Genomic DNA, 20148 nt, shown 5'->3' on the forward strand with positions numbered 1-20148 from the left:
AGCAGTGTATGCTGTGCTACAGTGGCGTTCAGACTCAATAAACAGAGATGTAGAGAACATGATTACTCTCCAGTCTTGCTCCCTTCTTACGGACTCCACTTTCTGGGTCTATCTACAGCAGCAGAGGTCGCTCGTCATGGCTGCCTCAGTACATACTGCCCATGGGTATTCCGAGGTTCCGCTTCAGCCACTTTGTACATGCACCGGGTGAGTATGGACCGTTAACAAACTGCATGGGAGGCATCAGCACTTGGTATGCGCCCTACCCTCTGTTGACCCCAGAGCTGGTCACAGACCCAGGGTTATAGGTGTGTGTAAAAGGCTGAGACTTTGTAAATAGCAATTTTATAATCTGGACGATTATTATATTGGAAAGCTACTAGTGCATTTCTCGTAAACAGTTGCTGTGATAAACAGTGCAAGGTGTAACCAGCCAGAGGTCTTAAGTGTGTTTTATTGGCAAAGCTTTGTGTTTTGCTAAAACCTGTAGTTTGCCTTTTTCACTAGCAAGAGTGGACCTACACTATCTGTGCGCCAAATACCAAGTCTGCGTAGTCTCCTCCGAGCTCTTTCATACACTGCCAGACATTCCATAGCCCGTTATCTTACTCTTGCAGGTCCCTACTTTTTTTCCTTGGTGACTTTTTTCTGTCTTTTTCTTCCTCCATTTTTCCCGCTTGTGTGCCGGTCTCCTAAAATGAATGCCGGTGGGCGCACCTGCTACCACTTACTCAAATTAAGCAGTGGGACAGTTGTCAGCAGTAAATGTTTCTCCCAGTCGTCCTCTGACTTGTAATAGATATTTGCTGTTTAGGTAAGCCTGCAAGTGCTTATGAGACAGCATTTGTTGTTTTGGGTTATTAAGTATAGATTCCGATCGGACTAGCCAGTCAGCTCACAAAAGAGGCTTGCGCAAGGTCTGCTTCCCGCCTGTGCAAAACTACCTGCCATTGTCGGGTTCGGTGCCCCCATTTATCCTGGGTGCAGGGTGTATGGCGGTGCTACTGCTTCCTTAATGTAACATTCACTGTGTATTTCCTGGACCAACACCGTTAAAAAAAGCAAACTATGTAGGATACAGATTCTGTCTTGCCCCTCCAAGCAGTGTAGATATTGTGGGCATAGAACTCGGTAAGAGATCACCATTGAAGTTAGAGATGTCCAGATACGCAGTTATTTATATAGGGCATCATACATGCAATGAACCTAATTCTGGTTCTGGTTTTGGGCTGAAGCAAAGAGAGATGAGTTAATTCGCCTACATCACCTAGCAACAAGGTTTTGGTCAAGTGCCATTATTTGCACCTATTTCGCCTGGGTCGAAAGTTGACAGTTAAGCCACTACACCACATCCAACATGGACTTACTGTGTGTACATGTGTGGGTGTATAGAATGGAAATAGGTGTATAACTGGAGAGAAGTGTGGTTGTGCATGTTAAAAATTATGTTATGGGCCATTTACAAACCAGTAAATTTTGGAGTGCAAGTAGTAGTCTCCGTGTAACAAGATAAAGGCTTGAACACACCTGATGTGGGTTATAAAGGCATGTTACATAGTAGGTTGTGGCTTAAAGCCAAAATGTGTTGTGAAAAAACTGTGAGAAACGACAAAGCTTCTGTTCACAATATATTATCCACCAGTTGGTGTCTCGGCACATACTCATGTTAAGTAGTTGTTAGGCAGTGCTATAGACCAGTTCAATGTATAGAGGATTTTTTTAAGGTGTGAATGTTTACTTGCGTAACTAAAAAATGTAGACTGTACAGGTGACCTACTCAGAGATTTTTTTTTTTATTTCAGAATTATTTTTATTGAAAATTTTACAAAGCAAAAATTATGGACTTAGTACAGGACAGAGAGAAACTGTCGTATAATGGGATATGAAAGTTGAAGTAGGGTACATCACCATTTGCATTAACGTAGACGCATCATGAGGTCAAAGTGATGCAGCATAGCAGTGTAATGCGATGGTATTTATACATAGTATCTTATGTCTTCTATGATGGAGAGGAGAGAAGAACTGCAATACAAAGCAATTAACGACCGGCTAGATTACCGAATTACAGAATAGTACCAAGGTGTGGGTAGGAAAAGAGAAGGAGATGTGAGAGGATAGCCAGAAGAGAGACAGCAAGAGAGTAAGGAGGAACAAGCATTGAAAATGCAATAGGTCTCGCCTTTGATTAAGTTAAAGCCATTTGCTTGCTAATGGTATTGTATAGCAAAGCAAATGGCTTTAACTTAATGAAATGCGAGACCTATTGCATTTTTAATGCTTGTTGTCTCAGTCAAGGGTTAGGAATTTTGGCATTTTAGCTCTCCGCACGGAACCTAAAGAAACCATATGCTTGCCTTGAGCCTTCCATCACTCACTGCCAACAAACACCTTCTTGGCTTGTTTTGTTTGTCTATAAGCCGGGAAAATTAGTGTTCTCTAAAACAAGAAATAGCTGAATCACGAATTGAAAATGGCTTATGGATTTAGCAATATGTATATTCTGACCTCTTACGCTTGCTGCTATGGCCACTGAGCCCTGCTGCTCATAAATTAAGATGCAGGATAGCCTTGATGGTGGCTAAACGAGACATTGCGGCGGCATGGAAGCAGCCACAGCTGCCAACTGTAGCTAAATGGGACGCCGGGGTGGACTGGTGTGCGGCGCAGGAGCGGACTCTCTATCAGGCACGCGGCTGTCCCAAGAAATACCGGAAGGTGTGGGGGAAATGGCTAGGCAATATACCTTAGCGGAGTGGGTTGGGGGGGGGGGGGGAGGGTTTTGGGAGAGGGTGGAAATGTGATGCGTGGTGGGGACTTGGAGGGCCAGACGTTCTTTTTGTTGTACTGCTAAAATCAATAAAAACTTGTTTATCAAAAAAAGATGCAGGATAGACGGCAGACGTCCAACACCTTGTGAACCGTTATTATTATTCCAGCAAGATTATCAAATAGCTGAATAGCTAACTAAAGTGGGGAAATGTGAAGACGCAGACAGAAAAAAGTGGAAACACTGCAGGAAATTATCTTCCCAGGGGCGTAACACAGGCAACCGCATAAACCGCGGTGCGGGGGGACCCCAGCTGCAGGGGACCCCCTCTGCACAGTACTCAGGTCTGAGCGCTCCGGATAAAATCCGGAGTGGGGGCCCTCAGTGTAATTTGCAGGGGGGCCCTTAAACTTTCGCTACGCCTGTTAGAAACTTCAGGCCGGGCTGCTTCTGACTGAGCTTTCTGACCAGACCGTCATCAACACCATGTACATGCCCAAACACTCGCTCTCTTGCCCAGGTGACAGGCTGAGTGGTTATCTGCCAAGTGTTGTCCAGCGCTGAGACTACCCAGACATGAACTTCTTTCCTCAGTCAATTACTGGTGTTTGCTGTTTTCGGACTTAGGATGACTGGGAAGACTTGGTGCAAGCACACCTCAGATCTGCACATGCCCCGTCCAATGTGGATGCAATCTAGGCCGCTTCCTCAGCAGGACCTAATTTCATCCCAGTACCTTTATAAAGCTAAATATAGCATTTTAAAGGAGTCTGAAACGTGCCAGTTTCATAATCAGTGTGTCTAGAAGAACATAACATGATTGGCATTATTCAGTGATATTCTTCTGCATCATGCCTCTGATGATCCATATTCTTCTGTCTGTTCATCTGAAAGTCGCATTAGTCACTTAAACAATTGGGAATCAACATGCCTCTTACAGTAGTAGATGCCCAGGGCAACTTTTGCACAGACGCTCTATTTGCATGCCAATTACCAAAATATAGATATACAAATCATCTTCAACTTCAAAAACACCATTCAGTCATATTCTATGTCAGAGACGTGCAGGATCTTTTTGTCCATGTTAGAAGTGATTCAAGATACTATGCCTCACTTGCACAAGGGTCAGCAATAGCCTACCCTCAGAACACAATTGTCCACAACTAACCAAGCTGCACTCCTGGTCAACCTAGCCAACATACTAACAATTCCTAGAACCCTCTGCAAATCAAAGAGGAGACACTTTCTTCTTAGTCAAATATCTCCCACTGCCCACGACTATGGAATGACACCTAACCCAGCCTTTGCAGCGGTCCCCAACTCAGGGATTTCAGGGCAAAACTAAAAGAACAGGTTATTCACATTTGGTAACATTCTTTCAGGTGGGTACTCTAGCTAACCCCTGACTCCTCACCTTGGAGTATCCGGCCAGGTGCCAGACTGGGTCTGGAGAATTTTTCAGTAGTGCTGTGTGCTGTTTGTGGCAGCATGCAGCTCCGTGCAGTCAACACTGCACTGAAAGTGACAGAGCAAAGCTGCATATAAATGTCACCCATGCACAGTGACATCAGTTCCTGGTCGTTTCTTTTTCCGTGTTCTCAGACGCAGATGTGAACAACTGTTGATCCTTTTGAGATGTTAAAAAAAGAGGACACGCCACAGAACAGGAAGAGGGAATGGTAGTGAGGAGTCCATAGTTAGATAGACTATCCACCAGAGAGAGCTTTACTGAAGGTAAGTTATTCGTTCTTTTGATAGATACCACAGATTCCACTTTAGAATGAGTACTAAAGCAGTACATCCCCAAGGCAGAGGGTCTGTCAAGTAGGCTCAGACAAAAAAGTCCTGCAGAACCAAGCAGGCAAAATGTCCTTCCATTCAGACGAGTAATTTTGGGAGCCTGAGCTTTAGATGTCAAGGCAGTAGTGCTCTGTGAACGTATGAACCCACTCCCATGCCAGAGGCTGGCAGATATCAAGGACAAATGCAAAAAGAGCACTTGATGGAAAGAATGAAGAACAATGTCATACATTCACCCCAGTACAGAGATCTGGGCCTAAATGCATCGTTTTTTTGCTCCCTATGCCATTCCAGTTTAGACACAGCTATATGGAAATCAGTGTTGACCCTGTTCCCCATGCGGACAGTCCAGCCCAAACTGCTAGGCCGGGTCCTCTCTGGACTGGAATCAAGCATTCTAGGATCAGTGGAATGGCATGGTGAGCAAAAACACGATGGATTTAGGCCCACATCTCTGTACTGGGGTGAATGTATGACATTGTTCTGCATTCTGTCCATCAATTGTTCTTTTTGCATTTGTCACCCCAAGTGGGATGGGTATGCCCAGACGTGGGTCCTGTGCTCTCCATGCCACTGGAGTCAAGGTAGCCTGGCTGATGAGAGGTGAAACCCCAAAACCGGTCCCAGGATGCTTGTTTCCAGTACAGGGAGGACCTTGCCTGGCAGTTTGGACTGGACTCTTTCCGTAGGGAACAGGGTCAAGACCGATTTGCATATGGCTGGGTTCAAACTGTAATGGGGAATGGGGAGCAAAAAAACAATGGATTCAGGCCCAGATCTCTGTACTGGTGTGAATGTATGACATTGCTCTGCATTCTGTCCATCAATTGTTCTTTTTGCAGATATCAAGGACAGGCACCTCTCGCACCAACACAGTGATAGCAGCCTTAGACTTAGTGGAATGGTGTCTGAGACCTTTTGGAGTCTGCTTCTTATACTGTGCACATCGTATCTCAATGCAGAAGACTATCCACCTTGACAAGGTCCACTTCTGCACGAGCTTCTCTTTCTTTGCTTCATAGATCCCTTCAAAAAGTAGATCTACTCAATGGTCCTTGGTATGATCAATGTAAAAAAATCAAGGGCCTTTGGGAGTCCAATTAATGGAGGTCTTCTCCTATATCAAGGGGGCAAGGGGGAGGAATGAATTCTAGTAGATTGGTTCATTGCCCAACGTGGAAAGAAGTAATAAATTAAGATGTTAGAAGACCGCCCAAGCCTTAACATGGTGTCACTGTGACAGTCTCCAAATTCAGGTGATGCAGCGAGCAGCTATGGATAGGCTACAAAAGCATACATATGAGGTATGTTAAGATCAAGTTAAGGTCCCTCTGTGGCATCACAAATGGCTTGGAAGGGAACATGTGTCAAATGTTTAATAAATCTCATGGCATTAGGGGAGATAAACAAGGATGTCTGAGAAACCTAGAGCGGAAAAGGCAGACAAATGACCTTTTACAATGTCCACTGCAAGACCTTGCTGGGTTAAAGACAAAACAACACAAGGACATCCCACAGCTTCGCCTGTAAGAGGTCAGTGTCCCAGCCTTCACACCAGGCTACAAATTTGCCCCAGGCATAAATAGATTTCGTGGAAGGACGTTTACTGGCATGGATGACATCTACCACTTCAGGTGGCAGATCAAAAGAGTTAATTGTTGCTACTTAACTTCCAAGCACGGAGTTGTAAGTTGCATAGATCGAGTGGAGGATCCTACACCCTGCTGTTGAGACAAAAGATCCTCCTGAAGTGGTAGCCAGATCAGAGAAAAGATGCTTATGCACAGGATATCGGTGTACTATCATGACTCAATGTAAAACCACCAGGATGAATTGGGCCAGTCATTCTTGATTTTCGTCAGAAGCTGAAGCATGAGAGGTAGTATCAGGAAGAGTAACAGGAATTCTCTATCAAATTTCAGCTGGCATGCATCTCATAACGAGTGTTCTGGGAACAGAAACTCCAACGCACAAAATTGTTGATATAGTGCGTTCTCAACAGAGGAAAAAAGATCTAGCCAGATCTCTCCTCATCAGTATAAGATGCACTGCGCCAACTCAGGGATGTAGATGCCAGTCATTACCTGCCAGACTACATCTGCTGAGTTAGTCCGCTCTGGCATTCAGGGACCCGGCGAGGTGGCTGGTGACCAGGAAGATGTCTTGGTGGTCGAGCCAGATCCCAAGATACAAAGCCTTTTGGCACAAGATGCAGGACCCTACAACACTCTTGTTGAAGTACTACATAGCAGTGGTGGTGTTCGTGAGGCACTCGCCTCCCCTTGGTGGGAAGACAGGAAGGCCTTCGGGGTCAGATGAATGGCCCATAGCTCCAAAAAGTTGATGTGGAACTGGCCCTCTACTGGAGACCAGAGGTCCAACAGCAATGCATCAGTCATCAATTTTAGTACTGGGAAAGGAAAGTTGCCTGCTGCAGGACAGATTGTGACCAGTCAGCCACCATTGCAGATATTGAGGCATCTCCTAAGAGACTTAGATAGTGAAAAGAGGCCTTGAAGCCGAGCCCATTGTGATTTCCAGTTCCACTACAGAGCTTGCAAGTACCACCTAGTGTAGTTAAGAAGGAAGATGCACAATGCTCAGAGACCAAGAATGCTCAGAGCCACCCTCACCTTGATCCAGGTTCATGCCTGAATTATCTGGATCATAGCTGGAGTGTCGCAGATTCGTTGCACTGAAGGAAAAGCCTTGAACTCCACAATGTCCAGGATTGCCCACTGAATTAAAGCATCTGTGATAGAATTAGGTGAGGTTTTGTCTTGTTTATGGCAAACCTAGTTCTTTAATTGGGATGAAAAAGATGTGTCGGTGTCCATAAAAGGGGCATGCTTTAAGAAGCATAACTAGGGAGCCTTTTTCAGAGCAGTGTGGCCTATCTTCTTAAGGGTTTGGCTTAAACATGTCAATTAAAATCATGTGCTTCACACAGCATGCCATCTGACTGGTATTTAGGTACAGCTCCATGAGTTTTCTGTTATTGCATTCAGATATGCCACACAACAAACATATATATATTAAACAAGCCAGACCTGTTGGCTTTGCCAGTGCTTGTTAGCAGATTCAGATAAATGAATAACAATAATGATTGTGTTGTGAATAATTAGTATTGAAAATGTTTCAATTCTACAAATATGAGACTGTGGATTAAACATGACTGAGGTCTGTAAAATGGGTGGTGGCCTTCAAAATGTCTCCATCATTTCTGTTCTGCCCTTCGTATGACTTTCTTCTGAGGTTTCTCAACCTGTTAGACACTTAGACCGTATTCTTCACAATATCTTTCTGAAATCCTCCATCTGCATACCTCACACTTCATCTCGTTCTTCTTCAGCACTGTCTTTTCACTCTCTCCTTCTGCACTGCCTTTCATACCCTCCACTTAGTCACCCCCTCAACTCACAACCAATCCACTTGCCTGTAAGTAATGCATTTTTATTTCCTTTGGCACTGACATATTTCCTCAGCTGTGAAACCTCCTTCACACACTTTCCCACATACAGTTGGCACATATGAGACCATTGCTCTGTGCACCCTGAAGAGAGGCCATGGATTGGATGAGCATGTAGTCTACACAGCTTATGACCCACTGACAGGCAGGTGAGAAACTCGCACTGACTTCAGCCTCAACTTCAGAGCTCTCAACCGCATGCGGTCGTTAATACCCATCCACAACCTGAACTTAACTGGGGACTCATTTGAAAGTGTGCTCTACACAGAAGTCATACGTTGCTTGAAAAAATCCTACTGAAACATCTTGAAAAAAGTAAATCATTTTACAGAATGCAAGATGAAATAAAGCATGTGAAATGCAATGAGGGACTGCATCACGGCCAAGGAGTACCTTACGGATTTTTAGTCATTGCTGAGATTTTGTGCCATGAATATAGATCCCAATAGGGACCTGTTTCAAAGTAGTTTTTTTCAATACTGTCTGGTCAGAGACCCGGCAGGACTCAATCCACTCAAAGCTTTCGGTGAACCCCAATGATGTGAACAGTCTACAGCACGCTGTCCTAGAGGTATTGGAATATACGAACTCCCGAGATGGGAAGCAACCAACACTGTCATTTTTGCGAACATCAGAGGTGTGTTGGTGAGGCTGAAGGGGGGCACTGCAAACTGAAAATGTTGCTGGCCCACCTTGAACCGAAGGTAATGCCTGTGAGACTGCTCGACAGACATATGAAAATAGTCCTTGGACACCATCCAGTCTCATGGCTCCAGAGAAGAAAGGATCTCGGCTAATGTGAGCATTTTGAGGTTGCCCTTCCGCAGGAAGTCGTTCAGAGATTGAAGGTCTAGGATAGGCCCGAGTCTTGCCTCCTTTATTGGAAGTAGGGAAAATAAGAAGCCGGTCTTTCTCCGAATACGGTACAGTATCTACGGCACCCTTACAGAGCAACAAGCATATTTCCCTTTGTAGACACTCGTCCGAAATTTGCTCTGGTGTGGGAGGAATACTGGGTGTTCAGGACAGAAATGTATTGCATAGCCTTTTTGAATAATTTGCAAGATACATTTGTCGGAGGTGATGGATTGCCAACCATGGAATAAGTGCTGGCACCTGCTTCGTGACTCTCAGGGCAAACTAACACTGTTTGAGAGGCACTGTAGCAGGGAAAGATAAATTGGAGAAGTGGTACCCTTGCTGGCCTACGCACTGGTGGCTGGATGCGCGTCTGTGGCCCCCGAAAACACTGGGCTTTCCGTTGCATCACAGGCAGAGAAGGCTGTCTCTGATTACACGCCAGTCATCTAGAGTAGCCCCTAATTTTTACAGAAGTGGTGCAGACAATGATTTGCAGGGGTCAGCAGCCTCAGGGGCTGCATCACTGCTGTTTATAAGTTCTTAAGTGGAGTCTACCTTGTTTCCGAAGAAGCAAGACCCATCAACGGTCATACCCATGAGTGACATCTGTACATAGCCAGGGAATGTGATGGACCTCATCCAGGCATGTCTACAGAGGACAGCCCTTGTCTGCACTGTCAATGCAGTCCGTGGTATTCAGACCGACGCAGATAACATACTTGGCTGTGTACTGCTTATCATGCATTGTCTGAGCCAGTGAGGTACTAAAATCCTCTGGGACAGCAGAAAAGATCTTCCTGGCCATGTTTGAAAAAGGCGTGTATGGATCAGCGCAGATAGACTGTGATCACGTATCACAGAGCCAGGCTGGCAACAGAAAATATAAGTTTGCCAAAGGGCGCAATTCTTTTGAGGTTCAACTTACTGGTCGAGGCCTGTACAATGAGACTCTCTGGAATAGAGTGTTTCGTGAGACAATCCGGATCACCAGGCGTCAGCCTATGCCGTCAGGTCACCTGCCGGTTAACAGGCAGGCAAGAACTTGTTTTGACCAGTTAGCCATTAGGGTATCTTTGAGGGCATCACTTAATGCGAGTAAGGGCTCAGCTTCTGGCACAGGCTGCAGATTTTCTGTCAAGACGTGTCTTAGTCTCAGCGAAGGAAGTGCGATTCAAGTAACCTGGCTGCCCTTTAAATCACCACTGCAAGCGAGGCACTTTTTAGGTCTAGCGTGGCGTTGCAGCGCAAAGCGCTGCACGCCTCAGCGAGATTTATTGTGAATGAGGATTTTCAGATAAGGGCTTTAAGCCCCGCCCCTCATTTCCATTGGCTGGTGTCACCGTTTATGCTGAACGGTGGCCTGCCATTGGAAATGAGGGTTCTTGGGTGATGCCCTTTTGCCTCAGATCGGACTGGGTCACCAGCTTTGCTGTTTTCGCAAAGCACTTTCTTATCTTTATGGGGCCATGTGTTTCTAATTAGCTCCATAAAGACAAGAGATCGATGCTTGTTCCACCCATTCTCCGGCTGCAGCGCGGTCCTCTTTCACTTTTGGGACCGCGCTTGATTATTTAATTAATTTGCCGTGGAATTTGCCTGTCGGGCCGTTTTCACTTTTGCGGCCGGACCGCGCTTGTTTGTGTTTGCAATGGGATTAATGTGATCGGTTCTGTGTTTGACTTGATCAGCGCAACACGCCGCGCTTCATCTTTGAGCATGGCCCTTTTCAGGGGTCAGGGCCATGTGGGAGAACCCCAAGGTAATGTCTTCATGTAAAACATGACCTGGCATGCTGGGTAACTACTGAGTGGGCTGCCTAGCAGGCGCGCAACACCCATTGGGATCAAAGGGCTTCAGCCCCCCCATTGTGTGTGGCAGCCCGGGCTGAGACAGCTTCCCGGGCACACACACAGCCGCACCCGAGTACTTCACAGGTCTTTAAAAGATCATTCACTTGTAAATGAGGCTTTGTTGTTTTTCCACCCCTTCTAGAGCCCCTGCTAACTATTGCTGGAAGAGTCAGCCCCCCCCGAAATTTTTTCTTAGCCCCCCCCCCCCCCGAAATTTGGCTCTAGTTGCGCCCCTGCTGCCTAGTATAAGCTGGCATCTCAAGATACGAGGCTGTGAGCCGGAAGTGCCTGCTCGAGACTGGCACCATTTAGGTAACTTTTTTTAATCAGTTTTGTATGTTTTTGCTTGTATCTGTCGTTTTGTGTGCCTGTCTCTATTTCTATGATGGTGTGCCCTTTTTGGGTGGGTGTCTGGTCGAGGCACGAGTATTTTTCCGTGAGCTGACTGCCAAGCCAAAGCATTTTCTTTTCTGTAAATCTGCAGTTGTCGTGAGAGCGGTGTCCTAAACGTGCTCTTTATCACTCCTCCTCCCTCTCAGCTTGCAAGCTCGTGTTCATTGTGCTGTTACGGAACCATTTAAATGGCCTACTTAAGGGAAAGTATCAGCACAGTGGACTTGCGTAAAATCCCTGCACTTTAATTCTGCTCAGGTAGCATTACCACGTTGGCTTTAAAATTGTGAATTCCACGAACAGAGGTCTAAAATGCTTCATCTAAGGACAACAGCGAGTGAACAACAGCAGGAAAGGCCGTCTGTGCCATATGAAACTTTACCCTAATTACAATTCACTTTTATGAGCAGGGCATGCTGTAGCATTTCAATGCATGCTGGGTACGTGTTCGTACATGTGACTGCTATCGCCTGGTAAGCGACTATTTGAGCATTACATGGCGTCTCCAATGCTTTCTGTAACAGGAGCTACTGCCGCTCAATGAAAATCACCCGAGCTTCTATTCCAATAGTGACTGCAAGAGACAAGATGACTTTGGTGGGCACCTGATGCAAGATTACCAGCAGTGATCGCCTCTGTGCATCAGGTGCAGTTGCCAGAAAAGAAGTAAAACAAGCATTAAAAATGCAATAGGTCTCACCTTTGATTAAGTTAAAGCGATTTGCTTTGCTAATGGTATTGTATAGAAAAGCAAATGGCGTTACCTTAATGGAAGGCGAGACCTATTGCATTTTTAATGCTTATTTCTGTTGGTGATCTATGGGGCAAGAAAAGCTCGGTCTCATTGGAGGTGTTAAATCCACTTCCGTTCTGTAAACCTGTATCAAGCCTACTGCGGTTCTGTATTAGGCATCGTCAGTAACGAGAAGGGAGCAAGCCATCCTCCTCACCACCATCTTCATCATCAATATCCTGGTGTACTCTATGCTATGGCACAGAATCAGAGTCAAAGCCAAAATGATAATGATGCCTCTGCCAAGAGCTGTGATGTGGTACTGGCACAGATTTAGAGTCAGGAGCATGACAACTGGTTGTGCTATATATATCATTTTATAGTGTGACATCGGTCAAGCTAAAGCCACTGTCAGTATGGGATCAAACTTGGATATCGGCCAAAGGTCATCCTCTAGCATTGGCTGACTTGGAATCAGAATTGGGGTGTGGGAACCAGTGTTGATCCCTGGGCCTGAGGGGAAATCTGTCCCGAAGCTTGTATGGGCCTGGTAACGTGGAGTAAGGGAACAATATCAGGAAGGAACCTGCCTGCGGCAATCCAAATGATGCTCGGGTGATTCTGTGGAGCTAGAAGGCACACCAGAGGAAGCTAGAAGGGCAGTGAAAATTTGCAGCATGGCTTCTTTGAAGGCCTCAATCTGCTGTGGGGGTCAGTTACGGCTCAGGGAACTTAGGTGCATTGGGACTAACTGGAATTAGTTCTGTTCGATGACCTTGATGGAGTGAGCGTAACATTATGAGGCTCTCCCTTGTTCTCTTTGGATTCGTAGTGGTGGGATTGGGTTGAGTCCAGCTTTCGTGTTTTTTTTTGGTTGCTTGAGGTTGGACTGTGACTCACTTGAGGATTTCAAGCAGGAAGTGGAGTAGTCGCAGGAACGGTTTTGTGCCCGGACCTGCGAATTGCAGCAGGATCTGAGCATACTGCTATGTGTTCTTGTGTTCAGCAATGTGTAACTTGTAAATTCGATCCTCACTCTTGAATCACCTTTGGGTGCAATTATCACAAGCAAGATGTAGAGTACTGCAAGAAGCCCAGGCACCATAGGCACACCTCATGTGGGTCTGTGACTGAAATCTGCTTCCTGCAGTTGTGGCACAGCTTCAATCATGTTGTGTTAGTTGGGTGCATCGCTCTGTAGTACACTATGGAAAAAGTTGGAGTCGTTGGAAGACCGACAAAGTCTGAAGTGGAGCCCCCTATCGGCAATAGAAGGCGTGGAAAGAAAGGAACAGACGTCAACCTACAGGGTTAGGGCTTATATGCAGCTCTCTTCCCCGGAGGTATGGAGTCAGTGCAGCGCCGCACAACACCTTATAGCTGCATGCAGGAGCATTGCTACAAAATTCCCTGGATCCAGTCTGGCATCTGTGGGCTCTAAGGAGAGGAATGTATGGTTATAACGACCAAGCCAAAACCCACACTTGTTTAGACTGAACAAGTCCTGAAGAGGAATAATTCAGGCACTTAGTAGCACAGCAGGCCTAGGCCAAACAGACAAGCATTCAATGCCCAACTTAAAGACATTCAATTCTAGGACCAAAGGAAGAGCCCCTTGAGTATTGCAAACAGAATATGCATCAAAACTATACACTGACACATTAACCTTGGCGACTCATTACTTTAAGCATGTGAATAAAATACAATAACTGCAGAAATGTGACCCCAGCCACCAACATCAACATTATGAGCAACCCTTCATCCCGTTCCCAATGTTAATCTCTCAAATAGCGTAGGAAACAATTCAGTTATGCTTTGAGCACTATACAGTAGATAAACATAAATAATCAACATGCCTATGATCTCAGACATATCTGTTCCATTATTTTTAACTCCTATACAAATTTTTAGATCCTATAATCTGGCTCTGGGATACCCAACTGACTAGATCTTTGCTGTATTTTGTGATCCTATTCACCTCTCTCACATATTTTCTCATTTTTTTCAATCCTATCACTCATGAACCCAATCAAAAATCTCAGCCTAAGCACCCAGTTTATATGCTGACGGGAAGGAAACTCCATTACGGCAAGAACAGAGTTTCCCTCTCTGCCATCATAGTGGTTTGCCTGCCTAATTTAACTTCTGGCAGACTTTAAGTTTGGCCATGGCGGAGACTACTTAGTCTCATCCACCCACGAGTTTGCACACCCAATTTAGATGGGTGGACATTTTGCGACTTTTTTACTGGTCCTTGCCGCTAGGCACAGCCTGGCAGTAAAGGACAGTAAATGCTCCGCCCGCCATTGCTGAAGGAGAGGGAAGCCTTATTTTCTTTCTTTACAAAAAGAAAATGCTGTTTCAGGATTTTCTTTTTGTAAAGAACAATAAATTACTCTGTGTCTTGCTGGCGCAGCCCCGTAGTACAGAGTAAAATGGATTGACAGGAACCGCTGTGATGGCGGTTCTTGGCAATGCTTTTGTAAATGACCCCCTACTTTCTTGTCATTTATAAATGAGGAAGGCGGCCTCTCCACCATATGTACAGAGTAATTTTCTGTCCCCATGGTGGTACGGTGGGCAGCCAGCTGTGACTTAAATCAGGCCCTAAGTTTCTAACATGGATAGCTCTCTGCTCTGCCATGCTCCGAAGAAACCTTGTGGTAGTCTGCAGCGCATTTACAAACCTCTCAAATATATTAAAAAATTTGTGGCTTCCACCATCCATAGGTCTCTCCTTGCCTCCAATAGAAATCTTGACTTTAGTAGTATTGGTATGAGGCAAATGCTCTCCTCCAGGTCTAGTGCTGTGTTGCTCCATCTACTTCATATTTGGAGGCTTTGCAAACTTCTCCCCTTTTATGCGGGCAAACTCTGCTTCACCACCTAAGATAGAGTACTGCTTCCTCATTTAGGAGCCTTCAATGCACAACATCTTCTCCTTCTAGCTAAAGCTATCAGCCTTGCCACCCTTAAGCTCATCAAACCTCTTAGCAACACCGACCAAGTCGGGAGGGTCACCAAAAACCACATCACACTCTACAAAAGCTTCATCCTAGAACTTAAGTGAGCACATGTCACCTAAACCCCTAGCGCTCGTAGTTTCACCTGATAGGACCCCATACAAATGCTCTATTCTGCTAGTCACTATCTACCTTTCATAAAGCCACCCTGAGCTCAATCCAATTTTGGGTTCTTCATACTTTTTGCAGTTTTTCCGATGGAATAGCCTCCTTGCCGGACTTGGAACTAAATCCTCCCTTGCAGCTTTTAAGTCAGTTGGTAATGTCCATATCTCCATTATCAAGACCCAGCGCAGATGACCAAACGCACGGTGCCCAAATCTAATCAAATGATATTGTATATATTAATCAGTCAATATTCTTATGTTTTCATACTGCCAAGTTAATCACTTGTCACAACACCTTATGCAACCACACTGCCACCAACTACCCAATGTACGGACCTTAATACTATGTACAGTAAATTTTTTAACAGTTCACACTTAAAATACAAAATAAAATACAAACCCATGGATCAGGATTTCTCTGTGATTTAAACACTATAGTATTCAGTCGATTTCTAATATATGTAGCTCATTGTTTTGTTGTGCCTTGCTATGTGTTTTTTGGTGTCCTAAAAGAGTGTCCTTTCTACTGAAGCGTTTTCCACACACATTGCACGCATATGGTCTTTCCCCAGTATGCCTTTTTTGGTGCCTGTGTAAAGCTCCAAGTTGATTGAAGCTTTCTCCACATATTTCACAATGAAAAGGTCTTTCTCCAGTATGTACTCTCTCATGCTTTATAAGACTTGATATTGATGTAAACTTTTTTCCACACACAGCGCAAGGGTGTCTTTTTACTCTGGGGGGTTGCCGATACACACGATAGCTGATCGTTGGGTCCGTTTTCTCATTTTGTGGTTCACAACTCTGCAGTGGGCTTGATTCGAATGGAGCAATGTCATTTCTTACTCCCTTGTCAGGTATATAGAATGGTTCTGATCTCTGCATGAAGGGCATTGTCTGACATGCGTTGAAAGAAGTATTTTCAGTACTATCAATTTGCCAATGTGCAGGTGTCTCTACAGTCATTTTACAATCGCTTCCGGGTAGCATGTGCGTAGCAGACATTCTTCTCTCTTGTTCAATATGGGTTACATTTACTTTGCTTTTTTTAGTTGCGGATTTGCAAAGACTTCCTGCAACATGATGCTTTAAAGAATTGCCCCCGTTTCTCTTTCCGTTCTTGTACAGATTACCTGCAGGTATGAAATGAAGGAACATTATAAGTTTTTTTACCAGGGTAAATGTGCACAGATATAATATTTTCACATTGAGCAGTGAGTACTGTTCTGCAGACCTACAGCAGCTGCCAAGTTTTCCAAGTTCATGCGTGTAGTGCTGTTCCTGTCCAGAATTATTCCTCTGAATTCTGGTACTTGTAGTCCTCTTTAGGTCTCGCCTGGCGAAAACAGCGCATGCACTGCTCTAGCCAGGAGAGCACCTTTTGGAATCAATTGTGCGAGGGCTCTCATGCACACGTCTGCAATGGATAAAGATGGCTGCTCTCGCCATTTGTCCATTGCAAACAACATGCGCGTGTCCGTGGGACTTTGGACAGTCCAACGCCATTTTGTTGCCATAGCAACAAAATGCCGCTTCGCGTGTTTTTTTTTTTTTTTTGTCAGTCCCCCCCGGGGCACAAGCAGGCATCCACTTCTGTCTTTTTGCTGAGATCAGCTGTCCTCACAGAAGTGGATGCTTGCTTGTGCCCCGGGGAAACTGCAGGACAGCCCTCGCATTTATGCGAGTTTGAGCTATTGACAATGCAAATGACAATGCCTTTTATTTATGTTTTAAAAACGAAAACAAGAATAAAAGGCATTGCCATTTGCAATGTCAATAGCTCAAACTCGCGTAAATGCAAGACCTATTGCATTGCAAATGCTTGTTTATATTGAAATTAAAAAAAAACTACAAGTCTGAGAATTTAAAGAAAAACCTGGACTGGTGCAGGACATCATGCATGGACCTGGGAAACATTGGCAGGGTTAAAGGGAGTCGATGGCATAATACAATATGACAGATTCGGGTACAGATCTTGCAATTTCATGCCTGAGATCTGGGACAGACGGGCCAATGTATGCTGTGAGGTGACACAATGAGGACACTGAATGACTGTGTGTAGGAAGACAACAGACCTTGGTCCTGCTTGAACATGAACAATTCAGCCCGCCAGGACCACGATAAACGGAAAAACAAGTAAGCTTATACCAATTTTGCCCAATTTGGGCTTCATCAGTACAGTGCAGCTCGAGTTCTCTGGCACGGTGAGCATGGGACCCATGCTTAGGCATAACCATTGCGATTACTGCTTCTCACTGAGAACAGCAAAAAAGTGATGTGTAGAATGTTTGAATTGGTATCTGCCACTGCGAATTACTCGAGTTGCATTCCAGTCAATCTTTTTTGCCCACCTTGCCAGAATGAAAATAACCATATGCAAATCCGCACTGAGCCTGCTCAGACATGAACAGAACATCCCAATCTGCCAGCCCAGGTCCCAACTGAATGGGAGCACAAGCTGCCATGGGGGATTAACAGTGCTATTGAATGTTGTCAAAAGCAGCATCTTTTCTAGATGATTTTCGTTTTACATCTGATAAGCAACCTGCTTCATATTTTTACCCTGGGAGTTAAGAATCAACCAATACAGAGAAATTGTCAAGCCAAAGAAACAATACGGGCGCAGGTGGTGAGCAGGCAAATTAACATAACTATTTCACTGTAGGCCATTAATGAAATTAGACCTACTGTCAGAGGGAATCCATTTTTGAAGACCTGACACTTACTTTTCAATTACACTTTATGTACAAATCTCATAAATAAAGTATTTGTGAGTTTCCAATAAGAAGGAAGGCAGAGTGTAGAGGAGATGTGTGGGGGGTAGGAGCAAGAGGGTGCATTGGAGGGGCAATTATTGAGAGACTGAGGATGATTAAGTAGAGTTAAGGCTGTGTGAGTGTGTGGGGCGTAAGGTTTCAATGAGATAAGTCTCTGAGTGCCTCTGAGAAAGAGAGACATCGGTTTGTAACAATAATGCATGAGAAGATGCAACCAGAAGATATAAGAATGGAATTTGTGAGCAAAAAAAGAAAGAGAGGGCACCCCCCTTCCTGAGTATTTTCTCAACCTTGAGTTTTCCATATTTTACTTACTACCCTGCACCAGCTATGTGAAGCACCAAGTCTTGAACAGATGCAATATGTGCTGATGGGGACACACATCAAGTGCTTGACACAATGGCTGCTTCAGTCTCCTTTGTTTGAGTTGTGCCAGAAGAGTCACCGTTCCTCTTCAAACCAGCTGTATAAGTGTGAAAGTAGTAGGTATCTTGCAGAAGAATCATGGACTGGCAGACTGGCCAGTGCGACTAACGTTTCTCTCCTCTACTAGGTCGTGTAAGCACCCACTTGCTGGGGGGGCTACTTTTCAAGGAAAATCAGCTACTGGGCATGACCAATGGCATAGGGCGTGTGGCTGGTTATGGGATTAAAACCAATTGGCTCCCCAAGCCCAGGCTCCAGCAGGTAGGAAAAAAGCCAGGCAGGCAGAAAACACTTCCAGCGCACAGAGAAAAGAAAGCAGACAACATAAAAGGAATAATATATTAGCCCGGTTGATCCATGCACTAAACATCGATGAAACCACAGCTGAAAAGAACTTGGAAATCCATCTCCTGCATACTTGGTTGGAGAAAAAAACAACTGGGACAATAATATAGGCTCAAATGGTAACACCCAAAGAAAAATGTTTTGACGGCATTGTAATGCAGTGTTATGATATCACTTAGAGCTTTTTATACTGAGAGGCAGGATGTGGGTGAAGAAAGGAACAGGAAGACTACAGTACAGGAAATTGTGGCCTTATATTGGTTGGGGGAATCAGTATGCAATAAATTGTGAGAACAGCTACCTTGGGATTATGCTGCCGTGCTCATAATGTATCTAGGCTGCTTCACAACATGGCACCCATCAGTTATGTCCCTTCCAGTTCTCGCTGCTACTTACTGGTTCCTACAACATTTTCATCCCAGAGACTATGGGGTTCCACTGGGAGTGGTGTTATTGTAACCAGGTAGGGCACAACTTTGTGGTTAATACACCTGTTTTACCCCAAAGGTTGAATCCATGAGGAAGTCCCATAAATGTACAGTACTGTAAAATATTATCTACAGCTCACAGCACACATCTATAGTGGAAACGTTGTTGCTGTTGTTACTAGTAATACTTTTAGATAAAACCTCAAACATACCGCTTGCATTTTTGCTGCAGCTTCTGTATACATCACTCAATCATTCAATTGTTTATTTCAAGCGCTCATACCCATAAAACAATTACACAGTCATCATATCCAAAAACAGTTTTTAAAACAATGACTAGAATCTTGTAACACAGGAGGTTCCGCAGTATATAAAATGTGGTGAAGTGATTCATAAAATCACTAATAAATGAAGAACATGTCAGACCCCATTTCATGTTCCTAATATCATATTGTAAAAGCTCCTAGCTGGGAAAAATCAGATGCAATGGGTCCTAGGACTATTAAAAAAGTGCAACATACATGGAACAAGATCATTCTCATCGTACATTATTCTAAAAAGCCCTCACATATTTCTACTAAAAGAGAAGAAAGCATGGTACAAAGGAGTAATGTTAAACACTTGGCTCTAACTATGCATGCCAGATGTATGAACTCTGATGAACCATAAGGTCTATTGTGCCGGATTTAACCATGCAGAAAGCTCCCATAAATCTCCTAATTCTTATGTGATCAAAAACTAGGACAATGAATTTCATTTTGAGTTTAGTAGAAGGTAAACACAGGGAAGAGGTGTGGCGCCGCGGCCAGGGCGACTGACTCCGGAATCTGGGCATCACGGTTCGATCCCCGGCACCGGCAGATTAGCCCAGCACCATGTGACTCTGGGCAATAGCTTGCTTAATCTTCCCGACGGCCCCCAGCACCTAGAGACCCTTACGTGTGATTGTTTGTGCTTTACAAGTGTGGATTATTATTATTATTAACACAGCAAAATGTGGGATTCTGTTTCCTCAGTTTTATTGCATGTTGGCAACATTTCGAAAGCGGTAAGTTTGAAATTCACTTGTAAGCATGAGTTGCTAAGGGCAAACGATCTAATCTAAACTTTGGATACAAACCTTTATCAAATTTGAGTTCAATGTTACCTAAACATATTTCAAAGCATGG

General features: G+C 44.6%; 1 protein-coding gene across 2 annotated transcripts in view; it reads right to left on the reverse strand.

Annotated features, from left to right (window-relative positions):
• Positions 1–12049: 12049 nt before the first annotated feature.
• LOC146833572 (uncharacterized) overlaps positions 12050–20148 on the reverse strand; it is a 90823-nt gene continuing 82724 nt past the window's right edge. The window contains exons 5-6 of one of the 2 annotated variants that reach the window (XM_085601428.1): positions 15404–16136; positions 12050–13310 (exon numbers count right to left, since the gene is read on the reverse strand). In XM_085601428.1, the coding sequence (XP_085457554.1) occupies positions 15445–16136 (692 nt within the window). In that variant the 3' untranslated portion in view covers positions 12050–13310; positions 15404–15444. Of the gene's footprint in view, positions 13311–13539; positions 16137–20148 lie in introns of those variants that run through there. The other variant, XM_085601426.1, reaches the window with a different exon arrangement.

This window comes from Triturus cristatus, chromosome 4_2 (genome assembly GCF_964204655.1).
Source record: "Triturus cristatus chromosome 4_2, aTriCri1.1, whole genome shotgun sequence".
NCBI classification, from domain to species: Eukaryota; Metazoa; Chordata; class Amphibia; order Caudata; family Salamandridae; genus Triturus; species Triturus cristatus.